At 42.9% G+C, this 26,645-nt stretch overlaps 2 protein-coding genes across 3 annotated transcripts in view; one reads left to right on the top strand and one right to left on the bottom strand.

Moving 5' to 3' along the window:
• Positions 1-25,962, top strand: part of LOC146521721 (leucine-rich repeat and fibronectin type-III domain-containing protein 4) — a 36,836-nt gene extending 10,874 nt beyond the window's left edge. Inside the window, exons 3-8 of the mRNA XM_085149221.1 lie at positions 7,148-7,756; positions 7,848-8,010; positions 9,764-9,934; positions 11,881-12,042; positions 12,667-13,401; positions 24,311-25,962. Of these exons, the coding sequence (XP_085005347.1) occupies positions 7,174-7,756; positions 7,848-8,010; positions 9,764-9,934; positions 11,881-12,042; positions 12,667-13,401; positions 24,311-25,631 (3,135 nt within the window). The 5' untranslated portion in view covers positions 7,148-7,173 and the 3' untranslated portion in view covers positions 25,632-25,962. The remainder of the gene's footprint in view (positions 1-7,147; positions 7,757-7,847; positions 8,011-9,763; positions 9,935-11,880; positions 12,043-12,666; positions 13,402-24,310) is intronic.
• LOC146521716 (pyruvate carboxylase, mitochondrial-like) overlaps positions 1-26,645 on the bottom strand; it is a 316,433-nt gene that overhangs the window by 101,146 nt on the left and 188,642 nt on the right. The window lies entirely within an intron of this gene.

Genomic DNA, 26,645 nt, shown 5'->3' with positions numbered 1-26,645 from the left:
ATAAGAAGTGTATTATTTTGGAGTCCCACTGTGAAGAAACTGCAGTCTTTTTATTTTAAAGAGAACACACTTCAGTTCTTTTCTCCGATTTCACTTCTTCCACTCCTATTTACCTCAGGGGTTCTGTGAGCTTTCTTTCTCCCCCATCAGTACCCCCATCTATATGGGAAAAAGATGAAAAGACCGAAAAAGGACTCCACACAAACGAGCATGTTTTTGTTCTTTCTTGCGAGGCCCATGCTTGACACAAAGATTAGGATTACACTGTAACTCCTGTTTGAAAGATAATGATCTTCACACTTCTCGGTCAGCTAAAGACCTGAAAGAAATCTAAAGTTGGAGCGTTTGTAATCATCTCATTTTCTTTTGGGACAGCAGCCCGTCGTTTGCTTAGTCGGGTAAAGCCTGGGTTACTAAATTCTACTCCTACAACAACAAAACAGCATTTAGAGAGGGAACAAAAAGACCACTTTCACATACTTGGCCTTTACTTTTAATTTTCCGACCTCAGGATGCGGTGCTTTAAATGTCCCATCCCAACTTATCTGTAATTTTCTTGACCACTAACCTCGTCACTCCTCCTTACCTCATCGCCTTTCACTCCCACTTCTCCCACCACTATCGTGACGGCGATGACATACAGAGTCGTTTTTAGCAGCTCTCCCTTCCCCTAATCAAATCCCGTCTTCCCTCCCTCATCCCTCTCTCTGACAGTGATGGATGGCGGCCTTCACCCGTTTATCGCCTTTACATATTTCTCTGCCCATCCGCTTAACGACACGCATTCACACACAATGACTTCATCCCTCTCTCTCCATTTTCCTCAAACTCAGACTCTCCTCTTCCATCCCACTTTTCCTCCAACTGGCTTCATTTTATCCCATCTTGCACCCTTCCCTCCTCCATTTATATTTTTTTGCTTCCCACTTTCACTGTATTTCACGCTCCTTACCTCTGCGTTTGTTGTTTGTTTCCATATCCAATACCGTTACCCCGTCCCTGTGCTTTCTATACATACTAAAGAGGACCAAGTACGACAGAGGAGCGATAGTATCAAAAGGATGAGTGGGCTTACAGTACACACGACTGCTGCAAGAAGAGGCTACGTGGGTGTTCTTTTGTTCCTTGCCTAGAGAGAGTGTGTGTCTATGTGTCGGCCTCCCTATAATTATGATTGTGTGGGAAGACTGTTTTGGTATGCTCGTGGTTGTTTCTGTATGCAAGTGCTCACCTAATATGAAGGGCCTGGATTATGAGTAAGAGTGCATGCTAGAAAGCCTTAGTGTAACCGAAAAAGAATTTGAATGCGAGCGAATGAAAGGCTGCCTCCATATTTGATCTCGGCATTTATGCTAGCGGAGCTTTTGCGTACTGTAACATCAAACAATGCAGCAGAGCTCAAGTGCATGCCAGCCATATGAATAGACAGTCAAATGATGCCGCTTTAAAACTTTCCATTCATTTCTACCTCCAAACTAAACGCCTTGTAGTCCAGCATTAACCGCTTAGTGGCAACGTGATGTCTGGCTGTCAGTGATTTCTGACTGAAGCCTTGTGGGACACCTATTCACAGCCCAATAAGATCTGTGGATTACCGCGCTTGTGATAAGTGGCTTCTGAGAGCAAATACAAATCCCCTTGTTTATAAACATTGCAACATTCCCTAAGTCGATTATGGGCTAATGGCATTTGCGAGTGCCAAAGTGGATTCGTGCACACACGCCAATCTGCAGATTTGGAAATATAATCACAAACCTACATGTGCAAACACACAGACACACATGGATTTTATTAACACTATTAATAGTGGCATTTAAAAAGGCCCCGACATTAATAATGATCCACAGAAACCAAGGACAACATGGACCAAGTGCATTAGGTCCAACATGTGAAAAACAAACTTCAAAAAGACGCATTAGAGCTTTTACCACAAGTCATGCCTTAAGCTTATTTTAATTGCATGGGTTCGGGTTCAACAGTATCACAGAAAAAACACTTAATGAAAATTCGTCATTTTAAAGCCATTAGTGGCAACGCATTCAGCAGCGTTTGTCCTCACTAAGAGAAGCGGCACCCTCCAGGGCTTGTGGTGGGCGTTAAAACTGAAGCTTGCTGGAGTTGGGGTGAGGTCAGGTTCAGTCTCTTGGCACCGACTTGTGCTCCAGAGCAGAGGGTACAGAGTAGATCCTTCCATAGATGCTTTTAGCTCATGTTCTCACTTTATGCAGCCTTTTTTGCTCTCATCAACAGTCTGTTTCCTGCTCTCTGGACAGCTATGGGTTCACGCAGGGTCGTGCAAAAAGAGATTTCCCAAAATAGAGTAAAAAAAACAAAAACACCTGCAAACAACAGATATGGTACACAAGCCTAAGAGCTTGGATGAGCTAGCAAATACTCATGTACTTTCAGACTAATAGTTTGTTGTTCATACTCCTCTTTGTCTAGTTCCCGGTGCATTTTTATGCTCTCCTCTGTGATTTATTTCTTAATCATTAATCTTTTATCGACTGACCTCCTTGACTTTTTTTTGTCCCAAAAAGTGTCAAGTAGGCTTTGTCCCAGTGGGCTTTTGTCCTTATTGCTATATACTGCGATGTCTTGTTCTTTGTGCACATGGGCCCGAGCAAGAGTGCAAAAAAGTGTGGGTGGGTTTGTGCTGACACACATAAGTGTGTTCCCGGCTTATTGCAAATTCAGCAGCAAACTCTTAAGAGCACAAGAAGACTTCCTAAGTGCAGACAAGTGTCACATTAATTCACAAACAGGAACACGCACTAGACAAGCATGGTGGGAGTTCATGTCTACAACCGTATATAGCAAGTGCAGATACTTACCTAGCTTATTTCAGTTACTGCACGCGCACACATGCCGTACTATAGCTTTCTGAGGCATCGGTACAAAGCGTTAGATAAGAATTTATTGATTCCCAGAGGGGAAAAAATCCAGTATTACAAGAGTGTCACACACAGAGACCAAAGAGACAAGGAAAGATAAGAGGGGGGAAGAACTGGAATCAAAAAAGCTATATATTTGTATAACAGATGAACAGAGATAAATATCATACTGTAGGCAAAAGGATTTTCAACTAGTGGTTAAAAACTGAAAAAGTTTAAGGCATTGCTGTAGTTACATTATACGCAAGTGACAGTTACCCGATAGAACCAGGTAAGATTAGAAATGTAGGAAGTTGAGGGATTTATGAGCTGTGGCAAACATCTGAGTTTTATAATTTCAAACAAGAGGATTTGTTGAGTTTCACAGTTGTATAAGATGATCTTTTTTTTTTATAGTAATCTGAAGATGTAATCTGAGTACCTTTCTAGAGACCACTTTGTGTGCAGATTTTGGATTCACAAATAAGAATGGGTCTTCATTATTTTTGCACCAGAGGTGTACTGGCTAAGGTCCAAAGGAGACTCAAGTACAGTCACATGTATGTCCTACACTGACTGTCACTAAAGGGAACACATGAATCAGAAGAAACACTCATCCTAGGCTGGAAGCAGCTATTAAAAGCCATAGTGCCTCAGGCATACTGCTGTGTCACTCTTATTTTTTGCATAAATATGAAATTTAAAGAAAACTCCTCACAATTTAAAAAACTTATCGGATTAAGAACATGTTTACTACTTGCATCTTTATCACTGTTAAAGGGGGGGGGGGGCTGAAATGAGAGCATGGAAGAAGAAAAGAGTGAAAGAAAAAGAGTGAGAGTAAATGAATGGGACAGGGTGCTATCTATCTCTTTGGCTCTGATCGATCAGCAGCTGAGCAGATCACTTACATCCAACTTGTGTGCCAGAAAGCTTCAATACTGCACTGCTCTGGTTGTAAATGAGATCTCCTCCATAACAGAGGAAGAGCACCAAATGAAGGAGAGAGTGAGACGCTGAGTGAGTAAGAAGAAAGAGAAATGACAGTTTGGGAGGGGAAGAAAAAAATCAAGAGATAAAGCAGATGGAGAGAGGAGATGAGTGAGAAAGTTAGATAAATGAAGGGAGGGAGGAAAGAAATAGCGAGGAGAGAGGGAGGGAGGGTGCCTCTGAGACAGGCAGGGTGCAGCATATAATCATGTGTGGTTTGCAGGATCAGAGGGTGTGTGATAGTTTGTGACTGAAAGTTAGAGCAGCACTGGCAAGGAGACATGGAGGGCAGCAGAATCAGCAAGTAATAGGGAGACGAGACAAAATGACAGAGGAAGTGCTGCCGGAGAAGGTGGTGAGGTAGTGCTGTGACTGATAACATTGTCGTACTTGGGTTGCCTCAAGGGCAGACAAGACGGAAAGAAAGAAAAAGAGGGAATGAGACATAAAGAAAGAAAATGTGGTAATTTACAGAACAGCCAGAGGCAGAAAGATGGAAGGTGAGCAAGGATGCAGAAACAGGATAGGCGAAGATAACAAGGAAGAGGATAGAAGATGAGGAAACAAAGCCCGATCCCTGGAAATAGAGATAGAAGAGGAGCGGTACAGTAAGAGAGAGGTGTGGGAGTGGACAGTGTGGGCAGGGAGGACACGAGGAGAAGGCTTTCACAAGGAGAAGAGGAGACAGAAGGTGAAAATTAAAAACAGAGTGAGAGTAAGGCCAGGAGAGTTAGAAGAGCTAAGCAACGAGAGTAGAGGAGGAAAAAATGAATGAGACAGACAAAGGTCAAATGACGGCATGGAGACAGATGCAGGACGCACAACAGAGGACTGCACGAGCATTACTGACATTCAGCATGCCGCAGGCAAACCAAGTGTTAGCAAAGCGTGGGGTAAAGCTGGTTTAGCGCTGATCGTATGAAGACACTACCTGACATTAGGGCTTTTCAGGGAACATGGCGGAGAAGACATTTTTAAGCAGTATTACACTTTGCCAGAGTATTGTCACATTTTAGTATGCATGGCTCCACAGGAGTGCAGGAGCAGTCGACTTCCAGCATCAACCTGCCCCAGGGACTGGCTGTCACTGCAGGCTTCCGTGCCTTTGTCCCCCTCCCCACACTCCCACTCTCTCCTGCTGCAAGCATTTTCATCCTTCCTTTTCTTTTTTTGAAAATGATGACACTAGACATAAGGAAATAACAATCCCTGATATCATTGCTAAGCTGGAGAGCATCTTGGAGTTTTATTTTTAGGAGTTTAGAGTTTCTGGTAGTCATTACAGCTTCCCAGAACAACCAAGAGGCACTCAAGATAAGTAGCAAAAAGCAATGTTTTCTAACTCTGCAGTCTATTGACGTACAAATGAATGGCTTGATGGGATGGGCAAAAAACCAGGCTTATGCCCAAACTGCATTGCTCTTGATAACTAATATCTCATTGGTTTAATGTGCTGCTCAAGCATCATGCTTCAACAGGAAACGCAGGATATTAAAGCAGCAATGGCACCATTCAAAACAGCAAAAAAGTAGTTCTTGCGTGATCTATACCACCTTTTTCCATTCCTTCCCCTCAGCTTTTACCGAGAACATTTGAGATCCCAAGATTAAAAAAAGAAGTATATTCATTTCAGGCACTAGAGTTCTCATCTTCTCATCTACTCAATACAAAGTTATGATTCAAAAACGAGACAGTGTAGCCTGGTCTAATACAGAGCTCACATTTTGGAAGCAGACCAAACAAACCATGTAGCAGGGAGGAGAATACAAGACTCTCCTTTTTATATCAACACCGTCTCGCTATCCGAGCTAGATTGCAAACGCTCCTCTAGTTTCAGGCAGAAAGCGTAAAGCCAGAATCTAATGGAAGATATTGAGCCGCAATTTGCGTCAACCAGTAAAGCCGTCGTGATGCATAGTTATGCCTGGTCATTACTCAAAGTATTGGGTTGCATATACTGTATATCACCGTGTAATCATCACACTCTAGTTTCTGCACTGTCAGTTTACAGATTGCTTCATATGAAAATATCCCCATCGTTCTTCAGTGATGTTTTTGTGTCCGTCCGTGACTCACCATCTCATCTCCCCTCATCGCATCTCTGACTGTTATCAACCATCCCCGTCACTCTTTCTGCATCTAGGCTACAGTTGCTATAACAACTATTAGGCATGGCAATCAGTGGCTGTGACTCACTCCTATACCTTATCACTAAGCCACAATGTGTGCATTTACTGGCAAGATAAAGGCAGAGGGATGCCATTTCAAAGCCACAACACAAACAGAAGTGAGATTTTTAACACCGAACACAACAGCTGAGCCGCCCCTACAACCAAAAAGCCAATTAACAGCCAAACAGGGAGTCATTTGAGCCAATAATGTTACACTGACAGATGTCAGAGACAGAGTGTATATGTTTGAGTGCCTTAATTCACAAATAACCAGAATTAGCATGACATCTGTTTATATGTTCTGATAGGGTTTTCCAGAGATGTTTATCATGTTTGCAAGTATTTGTAACAGTGTGTGCGCAAGTGTAACCTGATGAGAAGAAAATCAGAGCTTGCTGGGTTTTTTTGTTTTAAAATAGTGACTGAATTATGGATCCTCTCCATACATTTAAAAAAAGAAAAAGAAAAGAAAAACAAGGCTGCAGAGTAGAAAGACTTGCTTCTAGTACGACTGTACTGCCATACATACTGTATGTGTGAGACTTACAATGGGACCCTGGTATGTTTAGTACTATGCCAGGCTTACCAACACCTGCATGGTGCTTTATTTGAGCTATGCTGTGGCTGATGGGCTGCTGACCCAATTTGATTCCCTGACCCACAGTGTTAAGAAAGGGTCCTATGATATAACAGTAATCCACTCTCACATGTTTCTAGGTAACTGTTACTATGGGGACTGGCTGTGTTCAGTCTTTTGGGATGCTGTTGCTAGGCAATAAGCTACAGTGGCAAAGAGGTAGACAGGACAGAATATACATGTAAGCTAATTAAAAAAGAAGCACACAGCAAGGGAGGCCGCCATTTTTCAATACAGATATTTTAATGCTACAAAGCACCATGTAGGCACTAGTGTGAAGTGGTACTTGTTTAGAAAGAGGCCTTGACCCACACAGATATGGATGTGTTTAAAGCAAGCCCTTGCTTCACTTCTGTCTAGTCAGAGTAGGTGGAAGACAAAAAAACCAGACACACACATAGAAATATGACCAACTGTATGAGTTTAAAAACGATGTCTAATCTTTTTACCCCCATCTTTTCTCTTTTTCTCTCCAGGTCTGTGAACAGCCAGGCGTTCTACCATGCCTGTCCCCCCACCCTTCAATCCCCGCAGACAAAAACACCTACCCCACACACACCACCCCGAAGACAGAGCAGAGGGCTCCGACTTCCCCTCCCTCCTCCCTCTGCCCAGTCTGTCCGTCTCTCTTCTGTCCCCTCTTTTTGTTCCATCTCTGTCAACTTCATCCCATCTCATCCACTGCGCCTGTCCCAGGACTGCAAAGAGAACCCTCCCGGTCTCGGTCCCTTTCCCAGTCTTTCACTGGCTGACTTTGGTCACATGCTGCCTGCTTCCTTCTCTAATTGGAGCAGGGGAGACGTGGGGTGTGGTCTCGGCCTGTCCTTTCCACTGCGTGTGTCGAAACCTTTCGGAGTCACTGAGCACGCTCTGTGCCGACAAAGGCCTCCTGTTCGTCCCACCGCATGTTGACCGGCGGACAGTTGAGCTGCGACTGGCCGATAACTTTATAACAGAAGTGGGCGGAAATGATTTTGTCAACATGACCGGATTGGTTGATCTGACACTGTCAAGGAACACCATCCACCTTATTAGACCAATGGCCTTTGCTGACCTGGAGAGTCTACGCTCTCTGCATCTGGATGGTGAGCAGCCAGTTATTTTATTCTCAGTGTTCAAGACTCGAATCAAATACACTACTTAAACGTGTTTTTACCCGTTTATCGTTTTATCCAGGTAATCGCTTGACAGTACTCGGACCTAGAGACCTTGCAGGTTTGGCCAATCTGCAGCACCTGATTGTCAACAACAACCAGCTGATCAAGGTCTCCGTGCAGGCTTTCGATGACTTCTTGCTCACACTGGAAGACCTCGACTTATCTTACAATAACCTCAGGAGGTGAGTTTTTGCTTTTGTTGGATATCACCCACGTGCACAGCACATCCAAGCCATTTAAGCAGAAATCATCAAAAATGGGACCTGGAGCCAGACTTGCAACGTTTAAAAACGGCAGTTAAGTCCGTTGTTGATAGAGTTTCTCAATAAATTACTCCAAAAACGTGTACGTGTACGTTTTGTGCCTTTCCACTGATCTCTCAATTGTTCATATGACAGTAAACTCAATGAATTAAGAAAAATAAACTATGAGAGCGTTGAAAATGCACTTATTTTTCTTACAATATTTCAGGATGTTCATCCTCCTTGTAAATAGGTCATTCTTAAATAGATAGTATTTAACAAGAAGACTTTATTTTGCACATTTTGAAGACATAACTCACATGGGTTTAAGGTTACAAGTTTAAGTTTTAGGAAAACACCTTGTGCTACACTACTTAAAGGGGAAAAGAACCATATACTGTTGTTTGTCTTAGGCTGCATACAGTGGACTGAACGTGGCCAATGAACTAAATTGAGTTTGACATCCTTTGTGTCAAACTCAATTTAGTTCATGAGCCAGCATACACCGACAGACCCGTCTCTGTCAGTGTATGCTGCACACACAATTTACACACAAACGCACAATGAAAACACTTGGGATATGAGGCAACGAGGAGAAGAAAGAGAAAGAAAAGTGAAAGTCAATTTTGATGAGGTTCTAATTTTCTTTCACTTCGACTGAGCTCACTCCACTGCCACCGTGTACACTGTAATAGCTGCTCTATACAGCTGAGTGCAGGGTGCAGCATTCTTCTCATGTCTATTTAGGACAACAGGGATTCAGCGTTACTTTCCATTCCTTTGGTCTAAATGATAAGTCAGAACAATGATGATATTCTCTTTTAGACCTCTATTCTCTTCCTAGTGTCCCTCTGTACTGATAAATCCAGCAGCATTGGGCTGTCAGTTCTGATTAAGATGTTTCATTTGTCTCCTCTAAAGCAGCTCTTTGGCCTTTCTCCAACCTCTAAAACCATAATCTAAACCATAAACATGGTCTAATTAACTATGCCTGGCACTTCTTTCCTCTTTCAGGCCTGTTGTCTAATCAAACTATTGTACAGATAAATGGAGGCCACCTGCTGTAACCATCCATGTTTACCAAATTGTTTTTGTAACTGATTAAAATCATTGAATACGTTTATTTAGTCAACTACAAAAAGAAAAGTATTCTTCGCACCCAATGAACTAAATGAAGTTCAGTTCGGGGAACCTGGACACAAAACAAGGTTAAAATCAGCAGGGCTGGTGTGACTGATGCCAAAAAATAAATGCTTTGTATTTTTCCTATTTTGCTAGTTCCAGACATTTCATTTGGACTCACTAATTGGTCCAAAACAGGGAATGACAGCACTAATGGAATACTAAATGACTACAGCAATGGGTCACAGATGGGACTTGGGGAAACTCAGATAGAGCAAAAGATTCAGAAGGAAAACAAGCATCTGTTGTTGTTGTCTGCCATTGTTGTCACTATTAATTCATCGTTGCATATTTGTTCTCTGAAGAGTAAGAAGACATTACCCAGAGAACAACAAATGAACTGTGGATCTATCGGTGCTACAATCACATCCTTTAATAAAGAGGTCCCAAGATGTGGATCTGTCTTTAGAGCTGCTGTTACTCCATCTTCACACTGCATGATCAATCTCACTACAAGGTTTATCAATTCAATAAATCTCACATTAGCCGTTGTTCTTTTTTATATCTACAGGGTACCATGGGAGTCCATTCAGAACATGGCCAGTCTGCACACACTAAACCTGGACCATAACCTGATAGATCACATAGCGGAAGGAGTCTTTGGAGAGCTGTATAAGCTTGCGAGGCTGGATATGACCTCCAACAGGCTCCGGACCCTGCCTCCTGATCCTCTCTTTGCAAGGTAGCTCTTAAGCTTCAACTTTTATGTTTCCCTCAGAAGTAGCTTAGTAGAAAGATCCTGTTGCAGACACCACAGAGCTACCAGTGTGTGTGTTTTTAGCAGGGTGCTTTCTGGCACAGAAAAAGAAAGACAATGCTGGTGTGTTGGCATTCTGTAAATTCTATTCAATTCAATTCAATTTTATTTATATAGCGCCAAATCACAACAAAAGTCGCCTCAAGGCGCTTCATAGATACAGAGGAAAATCCCAACAATCATATGACCCCCTATGAGCAGCACTTTGGCAACAGTGGGAAGGAAAAACTCCCTTTTAACAGGAAGAAACCTCCGGCAGAACCAGGCTCAGGGAGGGGCGGGGCCATCTGCTGCAACTGGTTGGGGTGAGAGAAGGAAGACAGGATAAAGACATGAGACAGGATAAAAACATGAATTCTTTAGTCAACATTTACTTCTATGCTATTTAAATAATCAATATGAACGTATGTGCATATTTCAAGTTTTGAAATAGTGATGGCGAGTTATATGAAGGTTATAAATAGAAGTACGCACTCATTGTAAAGCTGTCAGCTGTGCTCCAACTAATGTGGAAATCAAAGTCCTGCTGTGACACAGCTTTGGTCAACTGGAACTCAGTGGGACTGACATTTTTGTCAAATCAACCGTATGAGGTGTTGCACTGACACGATTTCTAACTCGCCTGTCTAAGGACTATGTTGCACGCTATGACAGACCACAGTGTGCAAGATCATAACAACTGACTAGTGCTTTGATTAGTAATATAGACATTTCAGCTCAGGCCACCTTTTAAAAACAAGTTAAAATCCGAGGACAAATGATCTCTTTAATCATAACTTCCCCTGTAACTCATCTTTATGCATCCAGATTTAAAAGGGAAACCGGAATGCTTGCACAAGTTTATTCTGCAGTTTCACATGTTCCCATGCCCTCTACGGATCACACCAGTCATTAAACGCTATATAAAATTATTTATAACAGCTTGTTATTAAAATGGAAACTTGGGAACAATTATCAAGTTTAAGGTTTTAGAAACATTTGAAAGTTATGGCACAACAATTTTTTTTTTACAATTGTAGACATTTGCAAGATTTGCAGCCAGATTTAGGCAAATTTTATGTTTATTTGCACAATAAATGAACTCCACGAATTGCTTCCCTTCCACTGATCCATGTGTTCAGATAACGCAAAGGTGGATTTGATGTTCACGTAAATCAACGTACAGTCACGGTTTACCCTTTTCTAAAAACGGCTGTGAACTGTAAAAATGCTTTGCGGGAGCAGATCAGTATAAGGTACATTAAAGCAGAAAATAGAGTGACACAATCAGACAGCTGAGCCTCGTCTATCAAGCTTTGTCCAATTAACTTCAAAAGAATTTGTTAAACAAAAAATTGCAACACTTGTGCAACGGTGCCCATTAGAGGTCTCAGAAAACAAGTAGTGGTCTCCAAACCATTTGTCAGAATGAGAAGCAAAGCTAAAAATTTGTGGTGAGCAAAGACAGCCTCATCTACCAGCCGTTCACACTGTATAACTGACAAGTTTTACTCAGTGATGCATGCAAAGCTCAGATTTCTGTCAGGAGCAAATAGCACAGAGGTTGAACATGGTATGTTCAAATGTGAAGATACCATGTTCACATTTGTTTTGCACCAAATTGACTTCAACCTGTCTAAGGACAAGTTCATGAAAGACGTCCTTCTTAAGTTGATCTTAGAGAGAGATGTTCAAAGTAAATCATTTATAAAAATTTAACCAAATGCAAATTGATTATCTCCATGAGTTTTAAGGCTCTTTTGTATTCACTACAGGTACTCGTTTCAAAATGAGAGAAAACACAATTATGAATATTGCATTTAAATAACCTCAAAATCCAGCAAGGCATCATTAAGTGAATGGACTGACTGCTTTTCTTTTATTATATTCAGGTCTCAGACAGGTGCAATAAGTCCTACCCCATACAATGCTGTCATAAGCCTAAATTTTGGAGGGAACCCACTGCACTGCAATTGTGAACTGCTATGGTTAAGGCGCCTCATCCGTGGAGATGACATGGAGACGTGTGCCACTCCTGCTCACCTTGCTGGAAGGTAAATCATCATCAGCTTGTCAATGGATTAATCTGATTCTTGTAACTAGTAAAGGTTTCCTCTATCATAGGGCAGCAATGTAATAAGTTACAGGCTGAACAATGTTTTGAATTAAAATGACCCAATTCTTACCTTAATGAGATCAAGTGTGCACGAACAGAGATTAAGCTCAAACTCATGAGGACAGGTAGGCCATGCAGCCAGTTTTAAGAACACTGGCGTGATATTTTGCCCCTAATTAGACACTCTGAACTACCTCTACTTCCTACTTCCTCTGTGCTAGATTTCTAGTCTAACTCTGTAGTCAAAACCACGCACTGAAAATGAAGCATTTATGAGGAAAAGGAGTTGCTGTCCTCATCAGTCTGCTATTATTCACATTTTCAGCATTTTTGAGTTTGTCATCATAGGATCCTGGTGTCTCTTAGTTTGAATATGTATGCGGACAGATGTTAACATGATAGGCTTTGATAGAAGCTCCTGTCCCACATACGATTCTTGTGAGACTCATTGCAAGATGCTTTCTGGTTAATTGATCATTTGGGATTTGTGGAGAATAGCAAAGTTAATCTGCTCCACCCATCTCCCTCTACCTCTCTCACCATCTCTTTTCTGTGCCTGCAGATATTTCTGGTCAATTCCTGAGGAGGAGTTCACATGTGAACCACCTCTCATCACTCGCCACACGCACAAGCTATGGGTGCTGGAGGGCCAGCGAGCCACGCTAAAGTGCCGTGCCATTGGTGACCCCGAGCCAGTAGTCCACTGGGTTTCACCAGATGATCGCATCATCGCAAACTCATCGCGGACCAGCTCCTTTAGCAACGGGACCTTGGATATCTTGGTAACAGTCGCCCGTGATGACGGGGCATATACATGTATCGCAATAAACGCAGCAGGTGAAGCAACTGCCACTGTGGATCTCAAAATAATCCCCCTGCCTCACCGGGGTGGAGTAGGTGGAAACGCTGGGAGCAACAGCGTTAACACCAAGAACAACAGGAACGTGACCAATGGAATTTTACGGACCGATCCGGGCTCGTCGGATATTAGCACGGCCAAAAATGGAGGGATTAACAATGGCGGTGGACGCGGAGGAGAGCCAGAGGATGGGAAAAGAGGCGGAGGGGAGAATGAAGAGGGTGACGGCGGTAGGGCATCTGAAGGAGAGAGGACTGATGGAGGAAGCATGGAGGAAGAAGAGGGGGACGAAGAGGAAGGAAGGATGATTGGAGTACAGGGAGTAACATCGACATCGGCTCAGGTCCGATGGGATTTGGGGCGTTTGTCTGGAGCTTACGTTGTCTGGATGTATCAGATACAGTACAACTGCACCGCCGATGAGACGCTCGTTTACAGGTCAGTTCAACTTTACTCACAATGCAAATAATAGAAGCTTTTGTCGCTTATCTAATGGCAAACTTAGACACTTGCCAAATGATTGCTTTCTCAGCTTCTCCTCCACAAGGTATTTTTGCAGGGTCATGCCCACCCTTTTCTTTCATGCTAATCGTTTTAAATATTTATCCATTACAATATGACACTTCAGTAGTCGAACTGTTCATCTTGCATATTGATGTGCAGATAGCTTAAGGGAAAAGTGAACGGGGAGCGGAAGAAAGGGACGAGAGACTGTTAATAATTTATCTCCATCACTATGACACTTAATCTCAATAGGCAGTAGCCAGTGCATATGGGTGAGTGCAGAATGGGAGGACATGTGGATAACGTGGAAAAGGATTTGAAGGAGGGGGATGCTTCTGAACTGTGAGCTGCGTAACATAAACACAGTGATGCAACATGTATTTAATCAAAATACACAAATTTTCATAAGTTATGTCAGTGTATGACTCATCATAGTCTAAGAGGGAGATAAATAACCACTTAGAAAGTCGATTTGTGGTTAAAGAATTCAAAGCTCTTATTTATGCCATGGCATACAAGTACAGGGTACAGATCTGGAAAAACATGGAGTATGCAAGTATTTGAAAATTACGCCTTTTCCCCCCCACAGCTCTAATGTAGCTGTGGCTATACAAGATAAGTTCTACATAAAGTAATTGCAAAGGAAGACCAAAACCAATATCCTGAAAAATCGCATCTTTGTTATTTACATTTCTAAAATATTGGACTTGCATAAGAAACTATGAGAGAAAACAGTCTAAACAAAGCTAAAGCTAAAGGATGAGACTAATGTCTTTCAATATAAAACAGTGCGGCTTTATTAGCTACTTGGTGTGCTTACATGTACAATACTATGGTGCTGTTCGTGAATTATAGCGGTACACATTCAAAGTTTACTGTTTCTGAATTTATGAGCGTAGACTGATGAGACATTTTGCGTGGGGTTATTGCTACAGTGGCTTAAACAGTGAGGAAGATGGGATAAGACACTGTGGGCTTGCTGAGCAAGGGCTGCCACTGTGCTATTATTTGTGTGGGGTTTTTATTTTAGCTGGCAGTAATGCTGGGGTTCAATGTGGCTTCCCTCAGGTATTATAAAGAAGGCATTAAGCTGTAAGTGTATCGTAAGGGGTAGAGGAACTCGTATGACAAAGACTGTAGAGAATAGAGAGATGGAAAGATAATTGTGGAGCAGGAAAAAAGCTATAATCTGAAAGTTTGAGAGCAAAGTAAAAATAGTAGGAACCTGGGCTGTATGCAAAAGGGTGGATGGGGAGTTAAAAAGCAATACTATGAGTGAAAGATACAGTTAGAAGGGGAAAGCGGATGAATTTAGACATGTGGACCTGTAAAAGACTGAGAAGATGGGTTCTACCCAAATCACCTTCAGGTGAGATTGAGATAAAAGCAGGATGTGTGAAAGCAGACTGACAGTAAGGAGGACAAGAGAGTAGAAGGCCCACGTGGGAAAAGGAAGACAAAAACAAAAAAAGGAACCGAGGGTGGAGAGAGGGAGGGAAGGTATTTAAATCCATAACTGAAATAGAAAGACCGTGTACACAGATATACACCTGGGTATGAAAGAAAGGGGGAGGTTGGGAGAACTGATGCAATAAGGGAGAAAGGAGAAAATGGAGCCCACGGAAACGTAAGACAGCGAAAGCGCCAGAAAGCAGATCTTTAAAAAAAACAAAAAAAAAAACAAGCAAACTGGAATAATGTGACAAGGGAGCAGGAACGTTTAGAAATAGAGACGAGGCAATTTTGTGAAAGCAAAGTGCTCCTCTGCTCAAAAGAAGGTTGTGCAGTTGAAAGGATGGAGATAAAGAGATGTTCCAACATCAAAACCAATAACATGCAGATTCTTTATACTCCCACGACACGCTGAGCTGAGCTCACTGAGATCTCGAGTTCTTTGTTGATCACTAGTGTTAATTTCTCAGTGGATAATCTGAGATCAGGGGAGCAAGCTGGTTATCTCTAGTAACAAAGGTTAAGAGAAGATACTCTCTACATAAACTATGAGATATCAAACAACACAATACCAGGTTAATTAGTTTCTCGATTAAATTTGACTCAAAATTTAAGTGTTTTAATATTTAATGTTATATTTTCCTCAAGGGTGGTTTCTTCTTCTTTGGGCAACTAAACGTAGCTCTTTAAGGCAAAAAGGTTGACACCAGTAAAATGCTTTTCTTAAACACTCAGCTGTGAGAGAAACAAAAGAAAAGAGATAAGCATGAAAGAATGAGTCACTGACCAGCTGGGATCACAGGAGAGTAAGATCTGAGGTTTTGCCAAACTGAACAAATCACACCACCAGGAAAACAGAGGGGTGTATGTGTCACAGAGTAGGGTAGTGGCCATTTTAACAGGTCGGTGTGGAAAACAGGTTGAAATAGGAGACAAGTCTGGAGGCGCAACCCTCAGTCTCTCAGGACAGGAGGAAAGCAGCATACTACAACGCTGTCGAGCATTTCCAGTATGGCTTCCCATCATGCTATCAATGAGCTAGTGCCAACTAAAGTTTCACACGAGGTAGCAGGTCAGGGAAAAAAAAGGAATCAACCAAACTCAAAAGGAGAGACCAGGTCAGTGAGATTTCAGGCTTTTTATCTGGGATTTGTGTTTGTATTCTAGTGCTGAATTTGGGAGGAGGAAACACCAACAACTAGCTGAATTGGGCATGGGAAGAGGGGGAGACGAGGGGCAAGTTGAGCACATTCAGAAATGAAGACAGAAACAGAGGAAAAGAGGAATCTATGAGAAATGACAAGAAATAAGTGCATCGTAAGATGGTGGCATACAGATAAGAGAACAGCAGACTGCACTGTATCCTTTAAAAGGTCAGTCGTATGTTAGATAACACCAACCTCCATTTTAGCATGCCTTCTTCTGCTGGCATTTGTGAGAGTACCAGGTACAATGTCATGAATGTGGCTTCCTTTGAGCTGTGCTCCCTCACAACATTAAGCCAGCTTCCTTCCCGGAGCTCTGCTACACTTTAACAGCACCACACGGTCACTGATCCTTCAATGTGACATGAAGCTCAGATTCTGAAAAGCACAGCAAAAGAACTGCCAAAGATTTCCTTGTTGCCGGTAAATGTGAGCAATTACCATGACTTCTTTGCCCACACATGGGACTGGCCTACCTGAAGGACAAAGAACAGCACAGGAAACTACGAGTCCATGTTAATGAGCCAGCACTTTAAAGCAACCGATGGAGCACCATCTGTTCAAAAGTGCGTTTTCGTCAGCACTTGCAAGTCACAAAGAACATGCAGCCATAGACAGTTTAAGGCCGTCAACCAATCGGCGGACGCTACATCTTTGTGGAGCTTTTTTGGTCGGGTCTTAATCAGAAGCACGTCGACTTTAATGGCAGCTGTGATACTGAATTAACACATTGACATATTCCATGTACTGTATGCAGGAACAAAAAGCAGAAAGCATTTAATTAGCTGGGATTGTAAGCGATGATCTCTCTACCAGTCAAAATCTACCTGACATGTAAATAGACATTTTACAGGAAACATATTCCATGTTCAGCACAAGTCTCACTGAGCCCAACCTCTGTGTAATCTATTATTCACTAAGAATTATACAAGATATCTGCTGTTTCACTGTGCTTCATGATTTTTTTTTATGTGTAAATCCATCTATTTTTAGCCTCTGGCAAGCAGTCGGGAATTAGTTATGAATCACTGCTATATACGGTATGTCAGAGAAGGCATCTCTATGACACTTGTATATGTCTGAGCCAAAAGTTTCTCATTAGGTTTAACAACAGTCTTTAAAGTGCACAGGAAGGCGTAGAGTGGCTTTGACAATTTTCACAATTGCACCCCAGTCACCACATGATCGACCTTTCTGCCGGGCACTCAAAGCGCCAGGTTCGGCAACAAGACTTAATGGGAACAGTAACGATCACAGGGAGAGCAAGAGGAGTACATTGGAGAGAAAAATCACGCAGAGTTTGAGAAATAATGAGAATAATGAAAGTTGTGTCTAAGAAAAGGCCGCACTGTTAAAAAGTACAGAGCGAGAGGTTGAAAGCCGCAGGAAAGGAGCGTGCTGAGAAACCGAGCTGAGAACACGGCTAATGAGTCACAAAAGGAGAGGGCTTTAATAAAAAAAAAATCCTGAAAATTAGGTGTTGACATTAAAGATTTTTCCTGTTGCAAATTACCCACCATTAGGGATGGGTATCGTTTAGGTTTTATCCGATACCGGTGCCAAACCGGTACTTTTGAAACGGTGCCGGTGCTTAAATGGTGCTCAAACCGGTGCTTAAAGAATGGAGAACACAAAATTGGTCTAAAAACCTCTCATGTTTAGCTGTTTTTTTGTAAAAAGATAACAATGTTAGCCTTTTCTGCAGCTATAGGGCATATATGGTATCACTCTGGGCTGGAAGCAGTGCTTAAACAATGGAAAAAACACAAACTTTATCCAAAAACCTCTCATGTTTAACTGTTTCCCACTTTTTCTTTGGTCATTTTAGCCTTTTTGGCCAGGGTGAAGGGAGTATCTGCCATCAAACAAGAAGGCAGCCGCATGTAGCTATGATGATGTTTGCTAGTTCACCTTACATGCATTAATTTAATAACGTGGTTAGCCTACTCAACGTAAATTACACACGAACAACATTAAGCTACTCACGCAGAGAATTACGGCTGCTGCTGCCATCATTATCCTCATCATTTCTGCTACACTGGCAGGGCTAGGGGCCAGGACTCTCCTCTTCGGGTTTTTGGGGGATGTTGCTAACTCTGGGTCCGATAACAGGCACCACACCCGCAGTAGATGTGCTTGGTGTGAGGTCTCGCAGCAAGCTATCAAATACGCCGCATTTCTCGGCTTTAAAAAAACCCCGCTATGCGTCGCCAGGTGTTTCATCGGATTTGAGGTGTTACCTCCTTTGACAGTATCACAGTATCAGCTTAAAGCACTTGTTGCAGCTGCTGAGTTTGCATCTTTTGCTGTGAAGTACAGCCAGACTTTTGACCGCTTCGCCTTGGGCATTTTTAATCTGTAGCTCTGCTCTAAAAGAACGTACGTACCTGGACCCGCCTACTATCCTCGGAAACGTAAAATGATTGGCTAGAATCTAAAGTGTATCACAGCTTGGGGGGGGAAAAAGCACCGAAATGTGCGCTGCTTTTTGGTCTGGTTACTACCGTTTATGTGAGAACCGGTGCCATCATGGCACCGGACACCGGTACCCATCCCTACCCACCATATCTGACCAATATTTGACAAAACACTGAATTGTGCTATGGATATATTTATAAATATATAGCTACACCAAACTATGTGTCAGTGTCAATTTTATTTTTACAGCACATTTCATTACGTGTAAACTAAATGTGCTTAGCAAAAGTGACAAGAATCTAAAGTACAGTGTGTTCAGCCAACAAAAACAGGAAAAAGAAATACACTGAGCCGTGCAAATGATTTCCCCACTGGTCCAATCAGAAAACCATCAAAATCTTCACATGGTTTCACTTTGTCATATTACAACACACACACAAAAAAAAAAAAATCATAAAAGCAAGATGATATGTGCAAATGCTGAGGCTGGGATTGAGAAGGATGTAATAAGAGATGTGGCAGGGAGCAGGGCATGCCGAGGCATGCAGCTTCAAAGATGGAAAAAGAGGAAAGCAAGATGAACAAACAAGGACCCGGACAGCTGAGTGGTTAGAGGGCAGGGAGGGAAGCGAAAAGGAGATGGAGTAAAATGAAGTGAAGAGTTTTACCCCACGGGAACAGCTAATTAAGTGTTAAACTACTGTGTCAATACATGCGTCAGCTCATATCAGAGGCTTCAAAAGAAAGGGGAAGAGAACAGGGTCAGCACTCAATACATATGTCACATTATATTATTCTGTAGAGTCACACGAAGGAAAAGGACGGGGTAAGCAGGTAGCAAAGGATGGACAGGGAATTTCCTATAAATATTTAGCTGGCTCAAGTGAAGAAAGGGGGAGCAACGATGAGGACGACAAGGAGAAGGTCGCAAAATGAAAGAAAGCAATCGAATCAGGCATCGAGGGAGGAAAAAATAAAATCAGGTCGAATAAGGAAGAGTTAAGTGAAAAGCCGGATAAAGGAAAGCAAAACAGGGGAGGTGGGGTGATCATGGAAAACAGAAGAAAGCAGACAAAATTGAGAGAGACAGATAACAAGGCAATAAACAGTCTGACGAATCAATGCTAAAAATGTATGTAGGAAAGAGTGAACGAACAAAAGGCGTGACATGGGGTGGGGGGTGAGGAGAGCTGGATAGATGTCAGCCAGAAGGAGATAATTGCTTTGTTGTTCCTCTTCATCTTTCTCTCACTCACTCCGGCTCTTGCTCTCTGTGCCCAATCTTGTCTGGTGTCAGACCACCAGGCTTGGTAACTCTGACAGAAAGGAGCAAGACGTGAGGCGGCGAGAATGACAAGAAAAGACAGAAAGTACGATGAGAAGAAAAAAGAAAAAAAAAAAAAACTGGGCTCCACCACTCCTTTATTCCCTCCATCACTCTCTTTTCCTCTCCCCCTTACTCTCACGGGTACTAATAATTACTCGTTTCTGTGTCACCGGCTTGAACAAAGCACTCCCTTGTCTCGATTACTTTCTTCTTGCATCTGTGGATGTGCACGCCTTTGCAGGCTTTAACCATAATTAGAAGCACAGTGATGGAGCAAACTCTCTTCGTATGTTAGAAGCCGGCCCACAAAGAGAGTCGGTGCAAATACAGACAACACCACGGCCGTTTAATCAATCAATTTTCGTAGTAGTAGACGATCAGTCCGCGTTACACAAGATGCACTTTGTATTCATGAACATAATGTCTCGAGCACAGAGGTTTTAGCCGAATATTATTTCATGTGTACCCACACCACATAGCTAAATACGGGTAAAAAAAAATGAATAATGCAGCGAGTGCTAGCGAATCAGCATATCAAAGATGCATGCGTTTGTGAATGTGTCTGGGTCTTCCATGTATATTTTAGTGAATTTGCTTGCCTATTTCTGTCGCTCCCAGTGTAGCAAAAACAACTAGCGAGGCGATTCACAATCTCATAAGGGAGGAAGCAGTGGCGGGGTGGGAAAGACGACTGAGAGGGGTGGGGGGCAAAAGGAAGAGGAAAAGAAATATAGGATGCAAATGGTGAGGTAGGTAGTAAAAGGAAAAGAGGTGGTAAGAGGATGAGGGAGGAGCAGAGGTACCTAAAAAGGAGATAGAGGTAGATGAGAGGGGAGGAAGAGTGACCTTGGATGCGCCATCATGGTACATGGTTATTGGTGTGGCTAATAGAGATATAGTTGAGTGACTGAAAAGGAAGAGAGGCTGGGAGATCAGGTAGAGCAGGGGTAGGCAACTCCAGGCCTCGAGTGCCGGTGTCCTGCAGGTTTTAGATGTGTCCATGATCCATCACAGCTGATTTAAAGGGCTAAATGACTAAATTGAAGTTCTCCAGAGGCCTGGTAATGAACCAATCATTTGATTCAGGTGTGTTAACCCAGGGTGCGATCTAAAACCAGCAGGACACCGGCACTCGAGGCCTGGAGTTGCCTACCCCTGAGGTAGAGCCTGGTGGAAAGTACCAAAGGATTTGAGGCAAGCAGATGAGGTAAAAGATACACAGGATTAGACCAGAGGAGGAGAGTGAACAGCACAAGTGTAAGTGAAGTTGTAAAAGAGGTTGAACCAAAGATGACTGCATCACTGCAGATTTAGGCTAAGGAAAAAGAGGGATGGGTGATTACACCGCAATGAAAAGCTCATAGGATATGAGGAGATAAGAGAGGCATATCACCCAAACGGAGGGAATCTGGTCATGTAAGACTGATGGAGGAAAATAATAAAATAAGTTGGACGCATTGACGGTGGAGGACTGATAAAGAGCTTTACAGGAGTATATAGAGGGAAGAATGGAGGACAGAGTGAATAAAAAGGGAGGAGTCTGAAAGGTAGGATTAGAAAATTACTAAAGGTGTGGCAAGACTGTGCGAGGCATGGTCACAATGGAGGACCAAATCAAAAACTCATCCAGAAAGCTTAGTTGTGTTAGGCTAATCCAGACAGATGCAAATATACTGGTCTAGAATATCATCTTATAAGATTTAGGCTTATTCAGCATCCAGCAACACATGTAACTCTGAACCAGTATGCACTAATAATAATCAAAGTAAGAAAAGAGATTTGGGTATTAGTCTGTGATAGACAGAAGCAGCAACACACTGGAGTACATGAATCACTCCAATGATGGTCAAGTCGCTCTGTCTTGTGGGATCTATCAATTATATATAGACGCATAAAGGCTGTGGATGAACTGACACCATTGCGATAAATCTCCGGGGCTTTTATAAGCCTATACTATGACCAAGGCTTTTTATTCAGAGACAGAAGCATAGCGAGCGATGCCTCTTGTATATTTCATGTTGGAAATCTGATTGAGCACCCCCTGTCTTTACTACTGGACTTCACAGGAGCTATTCACAATTCTCTGGTTTGACTGATTGCACAAGAGGTTTTATTTTGAGCTTTCATCCCTGAGATATTTGGTCACAATCCTCGGTTGCACTTTCACTCTCTGGATGTCTTTTTGCTGTAGGAATATGAAAACTCCTTAATCAAAACCTCTCATCTTTTTATGTCAGCGCTGGTTACTGCTCTGATGTTTAGGTTGTCCACTGTAGTTTATATCCATGAGTTCAGAGATCTCTGACACTTCTTTACATTTCTGTGAGAAAGATTAAATTAGCTTCAGCATGCACATTTCTTAGCGTATCAAAGTACAGCCTTATCTCTCAAGCTTATGCTGTGCTTATGATGTTGCTATGGAAATATTTTGGCAATTTTATGTCAATTCTCAGAAAATAAGACATGACTAATATCCTGGAAAATGAAGCTAGGAAAGTTGATTGGTCCCGAGTGCTTAGTGTGTGGATATCAGAAGAAGAGGTACTTTTAGTATAATTACTACACTGCTGAGTCAAATAATGAGCCTTTGCCATGGAAACATACACCTGGAACCCAAGCTGCTCCACCGCACAGCACGAGTTAACGGGCAAATTTGTAACTGCGTTAGAAGGGACTTTATAGCGACCTAATGACTGCCGGATGAGGACGACTTTAATGACGATGCCCCATGTGTCTACTCAGATTATCTGGGAACCTGGAGTGTCACACAGTACGTTGTAATTTCTTGTTAAAATCATACCGAGCTTCTGCTGAAAATTAGAAGTTTGGAAGCATTTCCCTGCTATTCAAATCACCCCAGGCAATTTGCTAAAACGGTGCAACTGTTTGAAACATTGTTATTCGCAAAGAGAAAGAAAGAAAATATTTTCTTTTAAATTATGCAAGTACAAAAGTTGATATTCTGGACATTTGTAGAAAACGTTTGGTTTTGTTAACTTTTAAAGCCTTGAGGAGGTGGTGAAAATGATCAATAATCCTACTTGCCATAACCCAGATCCACTGCTCTGGCCTGTAACTTGCCTCAAGAAGGCCCCTCTCATTTCCCAGCTAGCACTGCATTATTCAAGACGACTAATCCCATCTTTACACCAACATCGATATAAATGCGGCTGTGAGAATTATCAATCAGACTGGTTTTATTTGAAAAACTTCATTATATAACAGGAGCCAATTATCCCCAATTTAAAACTGAAGAAAAACGAGACCAAACCGCTGCCGTCTCTGGGTCTCCATTTTGAAGGCATTACATACTGAATAAGGTTAGGGGACTTCTGCAGCAGCTCCCTGGATGTCTGAGTCATCCTAGATGGCATTTATAGGATGTAGCTCAGGTCTGAGGGGAGCTGAAATGGTTAGTAACGTAGGATACAAATAAGCCCTTTGATGCAGCGTGAAAGCGAATGGAGAAAAAAAAAGGACTTGGACAGCGTGATGCAGAGGAAAAACAAAGGAACTACTGACAAAATACTGCAAAACAAAACTACAACACATACTTGCCCACACAAGAGGTTTGGAAATGCAGAGGGCAGAGTCATACCCATCAGCGACACTTGAGGTGCGCTTCAGTCTCCCACACATACTTTACCCTGGCGTGTCACATACACAAACCCACTGGCATCAAAACACACGTTTATTCCCTCATCCCATAAATACAAACATAGATCCAGGTGCAAACACAGAAAAAAAAAAAATCACATGCAACTTATGTAACGTCTGCTCCCTCGATTCACCGTCTTTACCCCCCCCAATATCCCTCTATTGTTCACCTCTCGCCCATTTGTTATATACATTATAACGGCTGCTCGAACACTTAAAATGAGGACACATTCAAAGCACTTCTCTCTTTATTATCCCACGCAAGCTCTCATTACAGACACACAGGAAAACATCTGCACTCTAAAAGACCAAAGCCAGATTATATATGTCTTAATTTCATAAGTTCTGCTGAAAAGCAAACACATCAACTATACTTTAATTCAGAAATTAAACCTAAAACGACCAAATGTATGCGGTTTTGCTGTGATGTTTGCTTCCCGCAAAGATGCAAATACATCCCCACATACGTAGACACACTCCTGCTCTCCAAATGAGCAGACAGAGTTCTCTTTTCATGTTCCCTAGGCGCGCTCCCCATCAATAGCCTCATTTTCCCCTCACTCCCCTACTGCAGTATTTACTCCGGTGCCATTTCTAGCCCTCCCTTTACGCCCATTTCCTCCGCTTGTTTTCCCAATGTTCAACCGTTTATTCCTTAAATTCGGTCAGATTAGTCAGAATATCGAGGTCGGGTTTCAAATTACAGCAGACGCTTTGCATTTCTGTGCATCGTCCATGTTTATGTAACTGACCTATGTTCTTTTTCCCTTTATTCCCTCTTTAGGATCTTACCATCAACCAGTGATCGATTCCTGCTGAAGAACCTGGTTTCTGGTGTGGACTATAATCTGTGCGTGTTGGCCATTTTTGATGACACAATCACATCTTTAGCTGCAACAAAGGTTCTGGGCTGCACAACCTTCTCCACCAAGGATGTTTACCCTGCATGTCGCTCTCTGCAAGCCCACTTTCTGGGCGGGACACTCACCATACTGGTTGGCGGCGTTGTTGTTGTCACTTTACTTGTGTTTACTGTGGCACTCATGGTTCGCCACCGTGTTTGCAATCACGGGGACCATATAATGTGTCACAGCAGCAATACCGAGGCAGGAGGCGGGGCCTGCTGTCAGGGGAGTGTAGGAGGTGGGGACAAGGGAGGAAACGGTAGCGGATGCTACCAATCCAATGGTTCTGGAGACATGATGATGGTGGTCCTGCCCAATGGTCTGCCTTCTAAGAGAGGAGGAGGAGAGAAGGACAATGAAAAGGAAAAAGAGGCCGATTCAGCCTCTTCTGTGCCTCCAAAACTGCCTCCTAAGCCCAGGCCGAAACCTAAAGTCAACCTGGAGCAGTTTCTTTCAGCTGGAGGCGTGGTTTCCACAACGACAGGGGCAGGAAGTGAGATGGCACTGGTGGTGAGACAGCGAAAGTTGGACAAGGCACCACCGTACACCTTAGAAAGCGACAGAACGCCCCTCTACTACTCCCCTTCTCCCCCCTCAACCCTTCCCCGTCAGTCGCGTCAGAGGGAGCGCCCAAGGCCCCGACTGGAGCGAGAGCTGACCAATCGTGCTAGTTTTTCTCTCGCTGCGCCCCTGAGAGACTCGGAGCTGTTGGACTGGAGAGTCACACCCAGAGGCAGGGACAAATGGAACTCCTCACAGGCTTATCAGAGCCCCGTTTCCCCTCTGAGCCCCGCCTGTGGAACAGTTAGCAAACGGAGGCACTCGCTCGATATGGGCTCCTCGGTCGCGCTAGCGACTGATGCCGCAGCGAGTGTCGCCAGGCGCTACGGCGCTGTCAGTTATGCCAAGCGGCTAAGCGTCATCTGGACAAGGCGGAGCCAGTCGCTGCATGGAATGCTGGTGCAGTGCGCTTCGACAGCAAGCACAGCTTCGTCGACAACGAGCGACGAGTGCGAAAGCAGCGGCGGGTTCGGGGGTCACTGTGATTTCCAAAGGGGATATATTCATGCTTATAACGCCACCAATTCCAACTCTAACACTGGGATTACTCCCAGGAAAGCAAATAATGGAAAAGACAGGTGTAGGGAAAAAGGAAAGGATGGAAAGAGCGCGGAAGAACTGGAGGAAAGCGTCGTATAGGGGCACGGATTACAAAAAGTGGAGGGGGATAAAGGGTTCAGTATGAGGACAGTTTGAATGAGATGCTGATTTAAGAAGGCCAAAGAGGTGAGGAGGGATTACAAAAGCAAAACTGTTTTAGATGAAAAACTTTTCCAGTTCAGAGGAAAGGAGGAGAGCAAGTGACTCAAGTGTCACTAATGCAGCTTCTTGATTTGCCCTGTGAGGTGAGGTCAGGATTTGTAAGAGGCTCTCCGAGGAACCTTCAAAGTGATGGCAGAGAAATGTGACCAAAAAATAAATTAATTAAAAAAAAAATCTTTAAAAATTCAAGGCAACGGGGAAAAAACAAGTACAATCATCGCAGTGACAAAGAAAGGAAAAAAAAAATATGCGAGAGGGACGTGGGGGGATGTAAATTAAGGAAATAATGAGGGAAAACAGCAGTAAGGAAACAGAACAAAGATAACAGCAGAGGAGATGTTGTGACCTGTGTGGATCACACTAACACAACCATTCAATTCTCCACAGTCTCAGCTCCCACACCACCATGAGGCTTTACACCGGATCAAGAACACCACCACTGTTAATACTGGAGAAACACTTGTGACAGAAATGCATCAGTGGAAAGGGTCTGGATGACACAGCCCCACTCTGTTGTTTTGGCTTTCACGCAGCCGGCCATTTTGAAGCTCTTTTCTGAATGTGACTTTTATGTGTCCTCTGTGTCTGGACAATGATTTTGGCTCGCTGCGCCTGCGGATTATGGGAGTATAAATACAGAGCTGGGTGTATTGGACATGATCAATCGATAAAGGCTGGAAACAGCGAGGGGAGCCCAGACATTATTAAAAGAAAGACACTGGAATTACAATGGAGTTGATATGGATTACAAAATGGAGACGGGAGTGCACAATGGAACGTGTACGCGTGTGCATTTGTAAAAGACGAGATCGTATTGGATGTCAGATGATAATGGACCAAACAGATGAATAATGCTAATGGATGCGCAAGTGTGCATGCATCTATGGATCA

This window comes from Neolamprologus multifasciatus, chromosome 3, assembly GCF_963576455.1.
Source record: "Neolamprologus multifasciatus chromosome 3, fNeoMul1.2, whole genome shotgun sequence".
NCBI classification, from domain to species: Eukaryota; Metazoa; Chordata; class Actinopteri; order Cichliformes; family Cichlidae; genus Neolamprologus; species Neolamprologus multifasciatus.
This window is presented reverse-complemented; position numbering and strand designations above follow the sequence as displayed.